The 20522-nt window shown below is 37.7% G+C and overlaps 1 protein-coding gene across 1 annotated transcript; it reads right to left on the reverse strand.

The window, feature by feature from the left end:
* Positions 1–19353: 19353 nt before the first annotated feature.
* Positions 19354–20289, reverse strand: LOC131275174 (olfactory receptor 6M1-like). The gene has a single exon (XM_058285032.1). It carries the CDS (start codon positions 20287–20289, stop codon positions 19354–19356), a length of 936 nt encoding a protein of 311 aa, XP_058141015.1.
* Positions 20290–20522: the final 233 nt, after the last annotated feature.

Genomic DNA, 20522 nt, shown 5'->3' on the forward strand with positions numbered 1-20522 from the left:
ATCCAGGGCCCTACCACTGAAACCTGGAAAAAGGCAGGGTGGCTCCACTGAAAAAAACAAACAGGCATCGTGAGTACCGAAACTTGTGGTGCCTAGTCCAGCAGTTCTAGCTGCCTGTTACTCACCAATGCCAATAACTAACATCGAGCCCCTCCTGCTCTTGAGAAGAATGAGCCCTCAGATAACCTGTGGCATCACATTGGCTTTGTAGATTCTGGAACTGTGAGCTTGCAGCTTGTGTCTTCCTGTGGGCTTTGGGCCTGTGTGCTCTCTCCTTATGCTATTATAACAGGAACTGTTAACATTACAAAGAAAAATGAATACTGGCCCCTTAGACTAATAGCACTCATAGTCATAACCTGCAAAAGAATTTGTAGAAAATATTTCTTGGAATTGCCCCTCCGTATAAATGGCTGGGAAATATAAATTAAACAGGACAGTATTTAACCCTTAAACATATCATTTTAAAGCCTGTGTTAAAGATCCATGTGTTTTCATGACTCATAAAGTAACTATTAAGAATGACTCATTGTTTTATGAAAATGGTGCCTTGTATACATGTCTACCAGAAAGTGTGTTGCAGGATGGAGAAACAATAGCGATGGCCAGAAGAAGAAAAGTCATCTGGATACCTGTGAGAATGATGCAGATTTGATAGTCGTCTCCTGAAAGTCAGTTATTGCTACATGTGGTACAAGAATTCTTGAAACGGACTAAACGCTTTATTGGACTGCTTATTATAAGCATTTTGAGACTGTCGGAATCATTACAGCTGCTGCTACTGCTATGGTAACTTTACATAAAAGTACAGACTCAACAATACATGGCATGATTAGCATAAAATGCTAGTGATTTATGGCATAGCCAAGATCACATTGATAAACAGTTAAATAATTGAGTTAATGAATTAGAATCAGCTGTTTTGCATACTGAAGATCAATTGTATAGTTTAAACTTGTTAAAAGGATTGAAGTGTGATTGGAATGAAATTTTCTGTATAACTGCATGTAATTCATCAGATATAGTATAGAAAGAACTGGGAATCATTTGTTAGGCCATGAAACTAGTATCTCTCTGGAAATGGTGGAATTACAAAGAAAAATATTTTAAAAAGTCCCAAAATCAAATTCATGTAGCCAATAATAAGAATATTTTCTCAGATATGATTTCATATATTATAAAATTTAACCCAGTCAACTGGTGGAAATCAAAGCATTTCCTGTCAGCTTTAGGAATAGGGCTAATCATATTGTTCTGTTGCTCATGATTTTTACCTTGCCAGACAGTGTTTTCAAAGAAAATTGCAAAGCATAACAGCCATGGGACATGTGAGTAATCTGGTGCTAGCAAAAGCACTTCAATAACTTCCCCAAGTCGAAGAGCTTGGCCGGTTGCCAATGATGGGTAAGACTCTCAGAGGAGGGCAACCTAAGACAGGCATGGTCATCTCAACTAAAACAAAAAGGGGGAAATGTTAAAAACTGAATCATAGTGGTCCATACATTACTTCTCTGAAAAAATTGAGAGAGAATATCTTGAAACATCGAGCCTTGAGCAACACTGGTACAAGAGGGCCCCAATCCTAATTCCCCTTCTAATTGGGCTGAGCATTGCTGAGTCAACCACGGTAAGATCAGCAGCTCTTGTAAAAAGTCACTCTGATGTCAGTCAATTGTCAGCCCTAGTTACCCAGGACCTCAAGGACCTTGAATATCAAATTTCACATTTAGAAGAAGCACTTGATTCCTTAGCCGAGATAGTCTTCCAGAACCGGCAGAGACTGAACTTATTATTCCTCAAACAAAGAGGCCTCTGTTTAGCTCTAAGAGAAACTTTTTGCTTTTATGCTAACCATTCCAGCATCATTAAAGAAAGCTTAAACTTAGTCTGGAAATGATTAGAAGAGTGAGAAAAAGATAGTCAGTCACCAAAAATTAGTATAAAAGTTTATTTAATTAATCCCCATGGCTTACAACCCTTATCACTGCCCTTTCAGGCCCCTTATTCCTCCTATTATTGCTGTTAACCTGTGGCCCACTCATAATCAATCATTTAGTTTGATTTATGTGAGAGAGAGTGCAAGCTGTTAAGCTCTTAATTTTGAACAACCCATACCAAAGCTTACGTATGCAGGACACTGGAGAGTACTCAAATTCAAAGGTTTGAATCTTCCCAAAAGAGAAGTAGGGAATGTGGAAAAGTAGGAGCCTGTGACCACCCCCACCCAAGAGGAAAATTCCACAGCCCCCTAACCACATGTATCTCACTTCTGTAACAAGCTTGCTTGACTGTAAAACCTTATCTCAAGGCCTCCTCATGTAGAAAGTCTCATCAGCCCCTGCCAAAAGACTAACCTGACTCAGACCCTTATAAATAACAAAAACTCCCCAACTGCTTATCTCCCCTGATAGAATTCCCAGTGCTTGATTAACCACAAACACCTGTTTCTGTACATGCTTGCTTGCTGAGCTATTGCCCCCTGCCCTGAACGTAAAGGCTTATATAAGCAAACTCCCCCTGCAACTCGGGGCTGCTCTCTCCTCTGTGTAGGGTGAGGCAGTCGTTGCATGGCTAATAAAGCTCTCAATTGGAATTTTATTCAGAGTCTCAGTCTGGTCGATATCGCTGGCCTATAACATTATTTCTTAGTATTTGCCTGTATGCGTTGGCCAGTGTAATTCAGTGTGTCCATTTACTGTGTAACACTTTTTGGCATACTCAGAACATAAAACTGAAGTTGGTCAAAAAAGAGTGCCTGGCATATACATTCCAAACACAGGGCTTGAGGTTTTGGGGTAGGGAACAACTTCCCATCTCAATTTGAGAGGGCAATTAGCCTTTGAAACCAGCCCAGAAGTCTGACAACCGAATTTGTCACCCAAGAATTGTCTTGACAGGACAAGGTTAAGGATCAGCAAGCAGGATTTGGAGGTGTTCTTTTAAAAACTACTTCCCCTACCCCCCAGCTATTTCTACTCTATTCATCTACTTGGCCTGGTCATTATATAAGCATTATATGCAGATTTCAGGAATAATTTTGACTGCAAAATAAATTCCCAAATAACAAGGATATGTAGGCATGAGCTAAGGAAGACTCCTTGTCCTTCTTTTCAATCCTTAGAGCCCAGCCTTCTGAGTTCTTGAAGAATCGCTTTGTATTGCTTTGTTTGGCCTTCAGCACTGAAGCATTGGGGTATGGGGAGAATGTGTAATAATTGATTGACTTTACACCCAGCGACCCCATCATTTTCTTTTGTATATTTCATTCTTTTAAAAAATAACCACAATTTGCTGTTAAAAAATTAATAAATTGGACTATATCAAAATTAAGATTTTCCTTTTCTTCATAAGACATCAGTAAGGTGGAAAGTCATAATCCATAATGTGGAAGAAGGTATAAAGTCTCCTACCAAAAAAATGAGAACAGGATGGGTGACCAAAATAAAAATTATCAAAAAGCTTCAACTTGTAATTCACAAAAGAGGATGTGCATGAGGCCAATAAACATACAAAAGGGTGCTCTACATATTCAAGCATCAGAGAAATGCAAACAAGTCCATTATGAGACATTACCACTTACAAAACTGGCTAATGTTTACATGACTTTTACCATCAATTGTTGGTTAAGATGTAAAACAACAACTGATGAATACCTTGCAAAGCAAAGTGTTTGGATACATTTTTTACAGCTCCTTGGAAGTTTGGGGGCAGTTCCAACAAAGACTGAACTTATTCTCAGTTTATAACCCAGCAATCCACCCACACCAACAATTTATATTCCATAAATTTAGATACGCATTACCAAAAGATACATACTCATTTATATGTGTACAATTTAAAACAAACAAAAGAAACTACCCAAGCATCGCCAAAACTAACATTGAGAAATGCACTTTGGAATGTTCACACAGTGAAATAAAATACAAGAAGTAGCATAAATTAAATACAGTTATGATAAACAGAAGAGATAAATAGCACCAATATAACATTCTGTAAAGAGAAGGAGAGACAAAAAGAAGTAACACAGATAATTTCATTTATATGAATTACAAAAATGTGAAAATAGTATGTTCTGATGGACCTCAGGAAAGTGGTTTTCATTTGATATAGTGTTGACTAGAGTGGGACATGAGGGGACCTCTGGGGTTCTAGCATATTTCTTAATCTCAGTGCCAGTTACACAAGTGTTCTTGATTTGCAAAAATTCATGAAGTTATCATTTTACTGAGAACATATTTTAGAATTTTAATAAACTCTGTTATAGATTAGCGATATTGACCAGACTCAGACTTTGAATATAATTCCAACTGAGAGCTTGATTAGCCACACAGCAACTGTCTCATCCTACACAGAGGAGAGAGCAGCCCCAAGTCTCAGGGAAGAGATGTTTTTATAGCCTTTTAGGAGGGAGAGGGGGTTTATGAGCAAGCAAGCTGGCACAGAAGTGGAACACTGCGGTTAGCTGAAGATAGCAGATCTATTTTTTTCTAAAAGCCCCATGTTATTTATTGGCACTTTTCTTGTGGGCAGTCCTGAGTTATTTATTGGCACTCTCCTTGAAGGCCACCTTAAATTATTTACTGGCACTCTCCTTGGAGGCAGCCTTAAGTCATTTATCTATCTGAAGGTGCCTGCAATTCCCACCTCCCAATGTAGTTCTGTTCCTATTTTCCCAACGTGGCCTTACCCTTACAACTCAATGCAAGTCGCATGAAGAATTTTACTACTATGTCAGTAATTTCCAAAAGAGAAGCCCAGTTATAAGGGTGAGAGGATTAACCATGAGCTATTTCATCTCCCCCCTGCTTTTTAGCAGGAAATTGTTGACAGCATCTGAGAAGACCTCCTAAAACACAGAAGTGGGATGGGTGGGTGGAGGACAGCAAAACAGGGGCCCAAACAAGATCCTCACTCTCTTTCCTCATCCCAGCTTTTCCTTCACTCCTCACCACTCTCTCACAGGACAGGATGCTGGGAAATGGCTTTTAAAAAAGAAAATTAGCTTGAAATCAGAGACATTAATTCAGATTTGGTCAGTTTGGGGGCACTTATGAAAAGAAACAGCTTATGAGCAGGAAAAAGAGGTATATAAATAGAATTTAAATAGTTTCAGTGTAAAAGTTTTCAGGGAGTCTCTCACATCATTTCAGTGGAAGCTAGTCTCACCACCTGAGTCAACCAAATATGCTGAATGTCATCTTTTCCTTGCAGAATGTGCACCAAAAATGCTAAGGCCTTTCCTGTTCAGATACTAGATACAGCCTTTCCAGAATCATAGAAAAGAATAAACAAAGTTTCCCAGCTAAAATATGGCAGAGCCAGGACATAAAAATGATTGTTAATTGTGGAAATTTGATAACAAATCTTAATATAACCATTTCATGACACAATCATTTGCCATTTCATCCTATTTAGAGATCTACTGAAGTGAGTGGGTGGATGCAGGCTCTGAATTGGTATGGTCTGAGTTTTGGCATGATAGCCTGACATTATATTAAAAGACTATTTTAATAATTTGGATTGTTTTCTTATTCACCAGAAAATATACCTATCTAATTCAATATCCATGCTTTCTCTACAGTTGTGGGAATTGGAGAGGTCTGCACAAATTATAAAATATAAGTATTTTTATTAGAGAAGTTTTTAACTTATAAAACAGTCATGCACATGTGTGGAATTCCTATATAACACCCCTCCACAAATGCTCTACATTGTTGCAGGACTTTTGTTGCAGAATACGAGAACATATCATCAGACTATAGCTTGCATTTGGTATTTTGTAAATATACCCCTATTATTATCACAGTACATCTTGGGCATTGATGCAAGAATATTACAGTTTTGCTGTTAACTATAGGCCATAGGTTACATTCCCATACTTCTCCACATTCTTATCCCCTTTCAACTGTAATGTATGTTTGTTCTAGTTCATAGAAGGACATACTTGTATTTGTATTTTTAACCACAATTCTCATCTACCTATGTGTGCAGTATGCTATTCATTCCTTACATTATTTGTGGACTTTTTTTCAATAGACATTTTATTAAAGGTTTATTTTTATTTTTTTCTCTACTTCCCCACCCCATTTTCTCTTCTCTGTGACCATTCACTGTATGTTCTTCTGTGTCTGCTTGTATTCTAATTAGGCAGCTCTAGGAACCAATCCTGGGACCTTCCGGAGTGGGAGAGAGCTAATCACTCCCTTGCAACACCTCAGCTCCCTGTTGTGCTATGTCTTCTTATTTTCTCTTTTCTGTGTATCTTGTGCATCATCTTGCTTTGCCAGCTTTCTGCATTGGCTGGCACTTCTGCCTTCCCATTTGGGGTGGCACTCCCACATGGGCTGGCACTCCATGTGGGCCAGCTTGCCCTCACCAGGAGGCCCTGGGGATTGAATCCTTGGACCTCCCATATGTTAAAATGGGAGCCCAACTACCTGAGCCACATCCATTTCCTCAGTTGACATTTACATCTCTAGAGTTACCCTTTTCAGCCACAATCCCATTTATGAATCAGCTGCATTAGTTCTACTCACTGTAATGTGTTACCATCAACTTTATCCATTTCCACACTTTTACAATCAAGTTAATGAAAACTTCTACATATATTTAGCATCAGTACCCCTTCTCAGCCCTCCTCTTGCAAAATTTTAAGTATGAAACATAACACCTGTAATGTAAATTATACATTTTAGTTAATTTCTCTTATTATTTTGACTACTGAATTTTCTTCACTCACTAGATATTTGAATTAAATTGGGGTTCAAGATTCAATAGTGTAACTTTCACAATATTGATTCAATGAAGAAGTTAATAGAGGAAAATATATTTTCTCAGATATATTCTCATATATATCATCTTGGTTCATTTTTAATTTTGTCTTTTTATTGTTGAGTTGTAGGATTTCTTTATATATTCTGGATATTAAAACCTTAATGGATAAGTGTTTTCCAAATATTTTCTCCTATTGAGTTTTTTTCAATTTCCTAACAAAAGGTTTATAGTGCTTAATATTATCTAATGGGTATCAATGAAAAAGGAAATTAAGCAAAAAAAGGGTTTTGTATATCATGTCATCTGTTAGTAAACAATTAAACCTTATCCAAAAAAAGTATGAGTTTTGCGCTTGGGTTCTAAATTATTATCTAGGCCCTAGGAATGTCATGGCAGATAGAAATGTCCTTGTTGGCCTATAGACCTTGGGTCAGAGATGTGATAACAATGTGATTTAGGTTAGTGGCTTGGATTATATAGTATTAGCCTCCAGAGGGGCTGGTGGATGTAGATTGAGATCAGTCATGCTTACATGATGGGACCCCATAAACTATGGACCCTAAGGCTTACATGAACTTCCATCAGTTTGCAATATCTATGTGTGTTGTCACACATTAATGAATGGAAAATAACACTGTCTTGACTTCTTGGGGACAGGATGACAGGAAGTTCCATATTTGATTCTTTTCCTGAACTCTGCCACATGTGTCTCTTCCCTTGACTGACTTAAATGTGTGTCCTAGCCCAGTTGATAGAATATAACTGTGAATATAACAGCTTTCAGTGAGTTCTTAGAGTCCTTCTAGCAAATGGTCCTGGGGACTCAAACTTACAATTTACATTAAAAACTGAGGATATATATTTCACTAAAAAGCATATGAAAAAATGCACATCACTAGCTATTAGGGAAATGAAATTAAAAGCCCCAATAAGATACTATTTCACACCCACTAGAATGGCTATTACTAAAATAAAAAGGGAAACTACAAGTTTTGGAGAATTTATGGAGAAATAGGAACCCTCATTCATTGAGTGTGGCAATGCAGGTGGCAATGTAAAATGGCGTGCCTGTTGTGGAATAGGGTTAGATAATTCCTCAGGATGGTAAATAGAGAATTACCATATGACCTGATAATCCCATTACCTGGAATATACTCAGAAGAATTGAAATGAGGAACTAAAACAGATATTTGCACACTAATGTTCATAGAGGCATTATTCACAACTGCAGAACGGCAAAAAGTTGGAAGCAAACTCAGTTTCCACCAACAGGTGAATGGATAAACAAAATATGGTGTATGTATATACAATAGATTATAATTCAGCCAAATCAAGGAAAGAAGTCCTAATGCAGGCTAAACTTGGATGAACCTTGAGGACATTACACTGACTGAAATAAGTCAGAAAGAAAAGGGCAACTATTGTATTATCTCTCTTGATATGAATGAACTATAATAAGCAAACTCATAGAGTTAGGCTGTATTATATAAGTTATAAGGGGTTAGATTGTGGTTAGAGAATGAGGAGTTGATGCTTAATCTATAAAATATTTCTATTCAGGTTTATTGTAAGTGTTTGGAAATGGATGGTGGTAATGGTAGCCCATTATCTTGAGTGTAATTAACTGCACCAAATTATATAGGTGAATATGGTTAAATGGGAAAACTAGGTCATATATGTTACTAGAATCATAATTTAAAGATAAACCATAAGACTTTGTAATACAGTGAACGCTTTTGTAGAGATGGATTGTAGAAACTAGCACAAGTATAAGACTGTTCTTTCATGAATTATAACAAAGCTATTGTGCTAATACAAGATGTTAAAAATAGGTGAAATGTGGAAAAACATTTATTGAATATAAACTATGGACCATAGCTAATAGTGCTATTTTAGTAAGTTTTTGTCAATTGTAACAGAGGTAACCATAGTTGAAAAGAGCATAATTACTAAAGAGTATTATCATCAATTCTAACAAAAGTTCCACACCAATGGGTAGTGTTGGTGATGGGCTGGTGTATGGGAATCCTGATTGGTCTGTAAACCCACAACTTCTCTATTAAAAAATTGTATGGACTTCTTCCCAAATAATACATTTATATATTACCACTAATGTATTACTTTTACAACTTTCAAAGCAGTAATGATGTTAACAGAAATGAATTCACAATTATGAAATAGTTTTAGTGTAGTCTTTGCTAAAAATATTTTGGAAACTAACTTGATTCTGACTAAAATTTGTACCATAATTAGGTAACCATCAGATTAAAACATTCTATCTTTTAGTTTTACAACTGTTTAGTTGCAATTCTCAAAATAAATTGGATCTTGTTGATAATATATGGATATCTTAATAGCAATTTAAACAATTCTGCAAACAAATCTCTTACTACAGGCAAGAATGTACATATCCATGGAAATGTAATTAGGGGGAGACAAAGTGGAGGAGAGTTAATTTCCCTAAGGATTAATTGTGAAAAACTTTCTGCTCACATACTGACAGTATAGTCTCTCCAAATGTAATGAGATCATCATGTTCTCACATTTAATAATGAGGACAAAATTTTCAGAGGTTTAAACATTAGACTTAGACTTTAAACACAGTTTGAGTCTCTGAAGATGACTTAACTGGTTGTATTAGTCAGCCAAAGAGGTGCTGATGCAAAGTACCATAAATTGGTTGGTTTTTATAAAGGGTATTTGTTTGGGGTAGGAGCTTACAGTTACCAGACCATAAAGCATAAATTACTTCCCTCACCAAAGTCTGTTTTCAGGTGTTGGAGCAAGATGGCTGCTGACATCTGCAAGGGTTTAGGCTTTCTGGGTTCTTCCCTTCTAGGATCTTGCTTCTCTCTGGGTTCAGGATTTCTCTCTTCCCAGGACTTGCTTCTTCCTGGGCTCAGCATTTCTCTCTTCCTGGGACTTGCTTCTGTTTCCTCTGTGAGCTTACTTCCCATGGCTCTGGCTTCAGGATTCAGCATCAAATTCCAACATCAAAACTCCAACATCAAAAATCCTCAACTCTGTCCTTTGCCATGCCTTTTATCTGTGAGTCCCCACCCCTTGGAGGGTGGGAACTCAACACCCTAATGACATGGCCCAATCAAAGCCCTAATCATAACTCAAGCATGCCCAGGTACAGACCAGATTACAAACATAATCCAATATATATTTTTGGAATTCATAACCATATCAAACTGCTACACTGGTTAAATAAACTAAATAAATTATAGGCCCACTATGTTGTTGCTCTTCAACTTAAAAAGAGGGCAGGCTTGTGTGCTGTGTTTGTGACTTTGTGCATGTGTTTCTATGTATTACTGTTGTTTGTATGCAGTTATGTTTGCAAGACATATTAACTTAATCATGAACTCTTCATTGTGGGCTCTAATCAAGTATAAATTTAATTCATTGATGAAAAATGAATTAAAATGAACGTTTGTGAAGAACACACAGCAAATGGACACAGAGTGCAGACAATGGGGGAAAAGGGGGAGAAAAAAATAAAAAGGAAGATATTATAATATACCAAGAAGAAAGAACAATCTAAATATTTATGCACCAAAATACCTGAGGCAATACTGAGCAATCAAAGGAGGAAACCAAGGAAAATATTCCATTTACAATAGCAAATTAATGAATCAATTATTTTGGAATAAACCTAAGAATGTAAAGGAGTTGCACACAGAAAGCTACAGTCCATTGCTAAAGAATATTTCTTGTTAATCGATAATCTCTACTATTGTGGCCTTCATCCTCGTAATTGATATTTCTTTTTAAACTTTCAGTTTCTTCCTGACACATTCCTTTTTTTTTTCAAGATTTATTTATTTATTTCTCTCTCCTCCCCCCTGCCCCTGTTGTCTGTTCTCTGTGTCTGTTCCCTGCGTCGTCTTTGTCTGCTTCTGTGTTGTCAGCAGGACAGGAATGTGTGTTTCTTTTTGTTGTGTCATCTTGTTGTGTCATTTCTCCGTGTGTGCAGCACCATTCCTGGGCAGGCTGCACTTTCTTTCATGCTGGGTGGCTCTCCTTACGGGGTGCACTCCTTGTATGTGGGGCTCCCCTAAGTGGGGGACACCCCTGCAGTGGCAAGGCACTCCCTGCATGCATCAGCACTGTGCATGGGCCAGCTCCACACGGGTCAAGGAGGCCCGGATTTTGAACCGCGGACCTCCCATGTGGTAGACGGACGCCCTAACCACTGGGCCAAGTCCACTTCCCCACATTCCTTTCTTAATATCATTTTTCTCTCTTTTTTGTTTCTAGAGAATTTACGAGTTTATAGATCCAAAATGCATAAAATACTGGTTTCCTATATACCATCCCACCACCAAAACTTTGCATTGGTATGGAATATTTTTTATAATTGATGATAGTACTTTTTTTAAATCGTATTTTTCAAACAGTAATTACACTTGTTGCCAGTGATGAAAAGTTATTAAAATTGTACTATTAACTATCATCTGTAGTTTACATTTGCTGTGTTTTTTATATACCATCCTATTTTTCTATATATCACCCGATATGCTGGGAAGACTGTAGTGCGTTTATATGCTGAGTTTGGCTTAGAGTGGTCCCATTTGAGCTACAAGGAGGCTTTCAGGAGGTAACTCTTAGGCAATATATAATACTAGGCTAAATGTCAAGAACAAGGTTCATAAGAACAAATATCAATATCAAGGGTCTGCTGCATTGTTCTCTTTCCCTTGGCACTGCCTATGTACTCTAGGATTCCTGCTCTTTATTACAGAATGTAGCACAGCTCCCCAGGTTGGGAAGTCAATACTCTTTTTGTTATTGTACCATTGTGTATATTTTAATAATTACAAACATATAAACTGAAATTTTAAAAAAACGTGAATTAAGCCATGTCTTTTGAATTTCTGTCATTACACTTCACACCATTAGAAAATATCATTTTTATTCTGATAATATAAAGGCAAATGGTGTCAAAGGTGTGTGTTTTGGACAAATATTGTATTATACATATCTTATATGAAATATTTAGAATAAACATAGAGTCATAAAGTACAATATAACTTACCAGCATTTGGATGATAGGAAATGAATTAATCATTACATTGTAGAATTTCTGTTTGGATTGTTGGAAAAGTTTTGGTAATGAATGGTGGAAATGGAAACACAACATTGTGAATATAATTAACAACACTGAATTATATATTTAAATGTGGTTAAAGAAGAAATTTTAGGTTATATATATTTCTACAATAAAAAAAATAGCCCCATACAACACAAATAGTGAACCCTAATATAAACTATGGAGTACAGTTAATAATACAACTACAAAAAAGTAAATTCTTAAATCAATTGGAACAAATGTACCACAGTAATGCAATGTGTTATTAATAGTAGGGTGACATATGGGAACTCTATTTTATACATAATTCCTCTATAAACCTATTTATCTAATAATTTTTAAAAAATCGAATAGACATATAGAAAATCATTGTAGGTAATGAATAAAAGTGTGTATATATGTCTCTGTAGGTATATGAATTATGACTGTGATAGAGGATAGAATGAGCATGGCCTGCTGCCTTTCCCTGTGACCCCAAATAAAGCCTGTACTCAGTATTAGATTTGTTACTCTTGCTCCTGGTATAGGTTAACAAATGTGGAGTGCCCACAGAAATCTCTCTTTGCTGGCTGCAAATCAAGCCCTGCTGGCCATGGGGACCTATGTTCACTATTGAAGTTATCCTGCTCTCTCCCTTCTCTCTTTGGGAGTGTTGGGCCATCCAGTGTCTGTGTAAACTTTGTCTTTCTTGGCACCCTGGATACTTGTATTGACATCTCATTGCTATCTTCCATGTGGTAGGACTCTACCGCAGGAGGTGATAGCAGATGACTTTCTCTCCTGACAATTACTGTTTTCTGAAATTCATATTGGTAAAGCGAAGAATATTAGTGTGTTTTGTTCACATATTTACATCTTGGGAGTGTTACTAGAGTATAGGTCTGCATTTTGAAAAATGATATTTGTGGATTTTTCAATCAAAAGTATAGATCATGCTCTTAGTTGTTTTAGAATTATTACAGAGGAAGTAGTGGGCATATTTTCTACGATTTATGTCATTTTTTACTACTAAGTATAGGTCATTCCATTGTCATCAGGTATATGTAATACTTGAAGTGTATGTTATTTCACTGTCAAGCACTCTCCAAAATTAAGGTTATTGGGTAGAAAACATTGATTATTTCTGAAAATGTGCACATTTGATGAGAAGTAATATATCCCAGAGACTACAATGGTCTTTAGAGCGCTTGGAGAATTTATTAAGCAACAAGTTTGAGTCTGGGCCACTATTAACAATTGTTTTAATTAATTTAATTAATGTAAATAAATACATGAGAGTGTGTTTTAATCCACTGATTTTCAGCACAGGATTTTGAGAATCTAAAGTGCTATATTTTAGGTATAGGTACTATGAGTAAAGTAATTATAACAGCAAAGTACTCAGAAGTCTTACACTCTCAGGCACAAATAAATCTCATAAATGCATTATCATCATTATAATACCATGAAATGATAAGTTCTACAAAATAAAATAAGGCAGAATAAAATAAAGAATAACTAAAAATACCAATATTGATAAAATAGTAAAGTTCCTCTGAGATAAAAATATTTGAGTGAGACTTAGAGAAAATGAGAATGCAGGTATTTAAGGGAGAATTTTTTTCAAGCAGAAAGGCAGCACATGTAATAAGCCTACGTAATAAGTGAGTGTTATTTCACAAATAAATGAAAGCAAGGTGGAAAGAAGGAAAGAAGAAAGAGGCCACGTTGTGGAGGTTGCAGAGCAGATGAAACACATATGCGCCTAAAGGCTCTATTGACTTGCGATTTTGTTTCATTTCAAGAGAAATAATTTGAACGACTTTAAGAAGACAATGAAGTATATTTCAAAAAGAGTTTACCTTCTAATTAAAAGGATAGTGTGGGAGGTTCTGGGCCGTGCTGCGCTTGCGCGGAGGCCGGTGCTCTAGCTCCCCCACCCCCTCCAGCCCCCCACCAGCTTGTCAGGTGGCTAAAATGTATGGATTTTGCCTCCAAAAGTCCATCACTTTTTCTTCTCAGCATGCAATATGCATAGGTCCTTATCCCTATCCATAGCCCTAGCCCTAGTCCTATCCCTATCCCTAACCCTATCCTTAACCCTAGCCCTATCCTGAACCTTAACTTCATTTTTTGCAAGTTATGCCTTTTCTTCTTTCAATTTCCATAGAGAATAAAACGCAATATTAAAAATGTCTTTGAAGTTTTGAATAGTTGTAGTTTAATAGTATATTGTCAAGCCTACCCAGATTCAATGGAAGCCTAAAATTCAACCCTGTAACTGTGGGGTGATAGCATATTAGACAGATGTACTCCTGGAGACTTAAGAGTATCTTAGACAGCATCAGTGTGTTTCATGTGATGAAAAAAGTAAAAACCTAAATATATCTTCTATAGTCTGAACTCTAGATAAGATTATGACCTCTTAGTAGATAATTCTATTCTGCTTTTCTTATTTTCCTTTCCCTCTGGGAGCACTTCAGTTTCTACTGTTTAAGGTATAACCAATTTTAATTGTTATAGGTTCCAAATCATTCTTTTGTTTTTGTTGGTTGTTTGTTCTTCATATCAGAGTTTTTCATTAATTTTAAAGAAGTGCACTAAGTGATTGGTGTTATACAGTAAATCTCCTGGCTCAAGAAATAATCATCAATGCCTTCATTGTATGGCACCAACCCTATTTCCCTTTGGCAATTAGCATCAATCCCCCTGGCCAGTAAACATTCCTGTTTCTGTAAATGAATGAATAAAAATAATATTGACTATGGCCATCTCACACAAATCTCTTCTCCTTTTGGATACTGGTTCTTCTCAAAGCACTCAGATACTTGCCATGATATGAAAATACTGGTTACATAAGATTTCATAGGAAATGTACATGGTTAAAAGATTAATCAAATTTGGTCCCTGGAATATTTCAAACTTGGACTGACACAATCTCTCATCATTGATAGATGTAAATATAAAATTTACATTTGACATTGTGTTCTCATCATGTGATCAAGTTGGGTCTATTGAATATCTGAAGAACCTATGCAAAGAGAAAAGAGAGATACAAGATGATAAAAAATGCCAGGTACCAGTTGCTTCATGTAATTGTCTAGTAATAAGGCTGGAATCTTTTATAAGAAGTCAACACTTTCCTTGATATTTAAATCCTATTTTGAGGTAATGATAAAAGCAAAAAATAATTAATTTTAAAGTACAATAAAATTTAATAATGGCAATGGTATAAAGGTTGATGAAAGATAATTGATTTGGTTTTACCTTACATCTTTAGAGTGGTAAAATGTATAGTACAAATAAATGTCAAGGTAACTGGAGAAGAAACTCTTTGCAAATGGAATAAAATGAGGACTTCATAAAGAAGATGCATGAATTGACACAAAAGAGAAATGAAACATTAAAAGCAAAAGTTGGAATCAACCCAAATGCCCATCAAAAGATGAATGGATAAACAAAAGGTGGTATTTACATACAATGGAATACTACTCAGTTTTGAGAAGGAATACAGTACTAACACATGGGATAACATGGATGAATCTTGAAGACCTTATGTTGAATGAAGCAAGCCAGGCATTGAAGGACAAATATTACATGATCTCTCTGATATGAATTAAGCAAATCAAGCTGTCTGAGACAGCTAGAGACTGGAGATAGGCTTAAAGGAAACAGGGGGTGAGAGGAAGGTTGTGAGCCAATGCCCACATTGGCAGGCAAAAATCTATGATAGGAAAGTGGATTTCGCCCAATGGATAGGGCGTCTGCCTACCACACAGGAGGTCCAAGGTTCAAACCCAGGGCCTCCTGACCTATGTGATGAGCTGGCCCATGTGTGGTGCTGATGTGCACAAGGAGTGCCGAGCCATGCAGGGGTGTGCCCTGAATAGGGGAGCCCTACACACAATGAGTGTGCCCCATAAGGAGAGCCATCCAGTGTGAAAAAAGTGCAGCATGCCCAGGAATGGCACCACACACACACGGAGAACTGACACAGCAAGAAGATGCAACAAAATGAGACACGGATTCTGTGCCATTGACAAGAATACAAGCAGACACAGAACACACAGTGAATGGACACAGAGAGCAGACAACTGGTGGGGAGTGGGGAAGGGGAGAGAAAAAAAATCTATAATAAAGTGGAGGTAAGTACTTGTGCAGTGAAGGGATAGGTGGGGGCATAAGGATACTATTGGGTTGGGCTTTGCAGGCTTGAGGTTGCCTGGGTTGGGAGGATGGGTCAGATTGTCCAAGGAATGAGAAGGAGGGTTGGGGGGGAGCAAGTGAACACAGGAGATTGCTGGACATGTGGTTGAAACTATAATGTTGAGAAAACACTTTAGAAAATATACGGAAGGGTTACTGGTTTAAAGTGTTTGATGGGGCATCTGGAACAGGGCAGCACAAACAGGCTTCTAGGGAGTGTGAGTGCTCATTGTGTTATAGTGTGTTTTATCAGTGGGTGGAGACCCATACAATGAGTAGAAATGTGTTATACCCCCATCCTGGGGAGGCCTGATGTTCTCAAGCAGAGGGGTGGGTATCTCTCAAGAGCATGGGTGGCTCACCATGGGGGAGGACAGACTAGTGTGTCAAGCCCTCAGCATTGTTGCAAGTATCTCTGAATTTTGTCCTTAGATCAATGAAGCTTGTTTGTCACTATGGGCCCTAAGGGGAGGGAGGAGAGGAAGAGAATAGCTGGAAGAGGGGGTAACTGGGAGGCAATGGAAGTGTTCTGTATGATCCTGCAATGATAGATACAGGCCATTTTAAATATTACCAAGATTTATAAATGTAAACAGTTTAAAATGTAAACCATAATGGAACTATGGTTGGTAGATATGTTTCAATATCTGTACATCACTTGCAGCAAATATAACATCTATATGTAAAAAGATCTTTGCTGGGGAAGGGGAAAAGGGCTTGATGGATATATGGGAATTCACAGAGGGGTTCAACTATGGCAGGGGAGGAGCAATGGTGTGTCATTGATAGGGGGATGCACAAGAGAAAGGGAGGTCTCCAGGGCATGCATATAGGTTATATAGATATGTTAAGATGTTCATTGGGTATTGACATAGAGGGTAGAGTATCACACGACAACTGAGGAGTGCTGATGCCCCATTCTGAGACACTCTTTTGCACTCCCTAATGGAGCAGCAACAATTCCCCAAGTACAAGGGCAGAGACCAGTGAAGAAGGATGGTCCAATGATGGGCCCTTGATACTGATAACTATGCTTTTGAGCTTGTATGCTTGAAATTTCAGCTCAGCCTAGAGCTGCAGGGTGCCTAAGAGTTACCTCTTGAGAACCTCCATGTGCTCAAATGTGGCCACTCTCTAAGCTAAATTCAGCATGTAAATGCACTACCTTCCCCCAGGGTGGGACATGACTCCCAGGGATGAGCCTCCCTGGTGCTGAGGGATTACTACAAATCACTAACTGGTGATGCAATTAGAAAAAGACCTTGAATAAAAGGGAGGAAATGGTAAAGATAAATGATTTTATATGGCTAAGAGACTCCAAAATGAGTCAAGAGGTCATCAGCAGGATTGCACTTACACACATCTCAACAGGATCTCAGAGACAGCCAAAGTAGAAACAAAACCAGGTAGTGATGCTTCTGAAGGCTGCAGAGACACCCAGGTCCTACAGTCATGACAGATAACTCTGGAGTTCAGTGCCTTGCCAGTTGGCCCTACTTTGGAATTTGTGCTCATAACTGCGATGGAATTGGACTCAGATGTGACCTCTCTATTCATGCTTCTTCTGACACTTTTCTGAACCTGTGGTTGGCACTGGGGTTGGTTGTAAGCTCAGGAGACTAGAATCTCTGGACTTTCTATGGGTCAGCTGGGCCCTGAACCTCAGCAGAGTTGCAAAACTTGCTCTCCAGTTCATTGGACTTACCCAGTCAGCTAATAGGGAGGTGATAATGGTCAACCACCACACCTAGAAACAGAGAGTTTACAGCTGCAAGCAGCAGAATTCCATTCATCAGTCATGTGATATATAAGCTCCATTTTGATTTAGAGGTGGAGTGGACATCACCATCTCCAAGGTCCTCAGGATGGAAGAATAGAATATGGATTACAGTGGACTCACTGGTATTCTTCTAGAGAATTATTATGACTTCAGCAATGGAAGAAATGATATCATTGATGTGGATACAGTGGCTATGGGAGTTGCTGAAGGCAGGGAGAGGGAAAAAGAGATGCGATATTGGGGTATTTTCGGTACTTAGTGTTATCCTGAATGATATTGCAGGGACAGATGCAGGCCATTATATATCCTGCCATAATCCACTGAATGGACTGGGAAAGAATGTAAAGTACAACATAAACTATAATCCAGGCTGTGTGGCAATGCTTAAAAATGTACTTCTCAAATGCAATGAATGTACCACAGTAATGAAAGATGATGTCAATGTGGGAGGAGTGAGGGCTGTGGAGAGTGGGGTATATGGGAACCTCTTATATTTTTTACTGTAAAATTTTGTATGATTTATGTATCTTGAAAAGAAGATAGTTTAAAAAAAACATGTTAAAGTGTTAGCCAACATTTATGTGGGATCAAACCCATTTGAAAATAGTTTCTTAATATTTAAGGCGAGACAGGGTGTGGACTCATTTATGAATAGGATGTTTGAAAATCCTTTGTCAGAAATGAATGAGTTTGGGTCCAAATTCAACTTGGCTGTAGTTTATAAACAAATAAAATTTAATTTGGAGATCAGGAGCAAAGGACCAGACATAGAAGCCAGAGAAGAGACACAGATCACCATGTGACAGAGGAATGCCATCACCAGAACCCTTGCAAATCTGAGAGAAAGCATGGCCTTGCTAACATCTTGATTTTGTACTTCTAGCCTTCAAAACTGTGAGGCAATAAATGCTGTGTTTTATAAAAAAAAAAACCAAAAAACCAAAAAAAAGAAGATGCACGAACTGTCACAAAAGAGAAATGAAATGCTAAAGGCAAACTCCATGGGAAAATGTGAGAAATAAATATAGTTAAAATGAATAATAAAAAAGTCAATAACTTCAATAATAGTCAATGTTAAGTTACCATTGAAGTTTATGTACCACAGAATTTATTCTTTATTTATGTTCTATTGTGTGAGTGTGTGTGCATGCCCTTCTTACCCGACCCAGAGCTGAATTGTTCCTTTTTTCCGAATTCCTTACATATGAATGCAACCAAGTACTAAACTCATACATTACTATATTTTGACCATTCTTAACCAGTAGCATTAACACCAACACATATATTAACTACTACATCTACCACAAGGGTCCTATTGCCACCAGGATATTATAATTTTTAATATTTTCTTAGCTCTTTAAACATATAGACAATAATCCATTCAAACTATTATTTATGATTGGAAATGATATATATACATAATATAGTAATGTCCAATTTGCACTATCATGTTGTGGACTGTAAGCCTTAGAAAGACTGAGATTCCCCATGGTGGCAATGATTCTCAAACATTCCATTACTTGTACCTCATCCTCTTAAGGAATTCCTGGAACTTAGACAAGGTGTCCTTCAGTGCATCTTTCATGGATTCATTCCGTAAACTGAAGATGAAGGGATTCAGGAGAGGTGTAATGACACTGGAGAGGATGAAGAGGATCTTGTTGAGATGGAGACTACTCTTCTGTGAGGGACGGACATATACAAAGATGGAGATGCCATAGCCCATGGAGACTACAGTGAAATGAGAGGCACAAGTGGCAAAGGCTTTGCGTTGTCCTTGTCCTGATGGTATCTTCAGAATGGTGGAGATGATATAAACATAGGAGACCACTGTAAGTGAGAGGGAGCTGATGAGCAGGACAAGGGAACTAAGGAAATCCATGAGCTCGATGGCACGAATGTCAGCACAAGCCAAATGGAGGAGTGGAGCACTGTCACAGAAAAAGTGATCAATTTCATTTGGGCCACAATATGGCAGTGTTGCTTTAAGGATGGTGGATGGGAAGATGAGGAAAAAACCACCAACCCAGGAGAGGATGACAAGACGGATACAGAGTGAGCTGGTCATAATTGTAGGGTACTGAAGGGGACTGCAGATGGCCACATAGCGGTCATAGGACATGACAGCAAAAAGGATAAACTCAGTGCATCCAGAGAGGAAGTAAAAATAAGACTGGGTGAAACATTCACTAAATGAGAGTCTGTTCCTTTCTGACAGGAATCCTGCCAGCATCTTGGGAACAGCACAAGTTGTGGTTAATATTTCACTGAAAGAGAGGTTGCTGAGGAAGAAATACATGGGTGAGTGGAGCCTGTAATCCACAAAGATCAGTGTAATGATAAGGGTATTTCCAAGGACAGTCACCAAATAAGCCAATAAAAAAATGAAGAATAAGATGCCCCTTAGTGCTCCAGTAGTAGGTATCCCAATAAGAATAACCTCTGTCACCATGGTCCAATTTCCTCTCTCCATGCTCAGTAGGGAATCTCTTCTCTTAAGAGAACCAAGAAAGAGAAAGAAGTGTGATTCATCAAACACTAAAACAGAATTTTCTAAGATAAGGGAGTTGGGCAATTTGATTCCTTCTAACAAGTTACATGATTGAAAAATGTAGTTGTGCTTAATTTTTCTTATAACTTCAAGATAAGACTATACAAAAATCTATGTTCTTAATAATGATATGT

The sequence above is a fragment of the Dasypus novemcinctus genome, chromosome 22 (assembly GCF_030445035.2).
Source record: "Dasypus novemcinctus isolate mDasNov1 chromosome 22, mDasNov1.1.hap2, whole genome shotgun sequence".
NCBI lineage: Eukaryota > Metazoa > Chordata > Mammalia > Cingulata > Dasypodidae > Dasypus > Dasypus novemcinctus.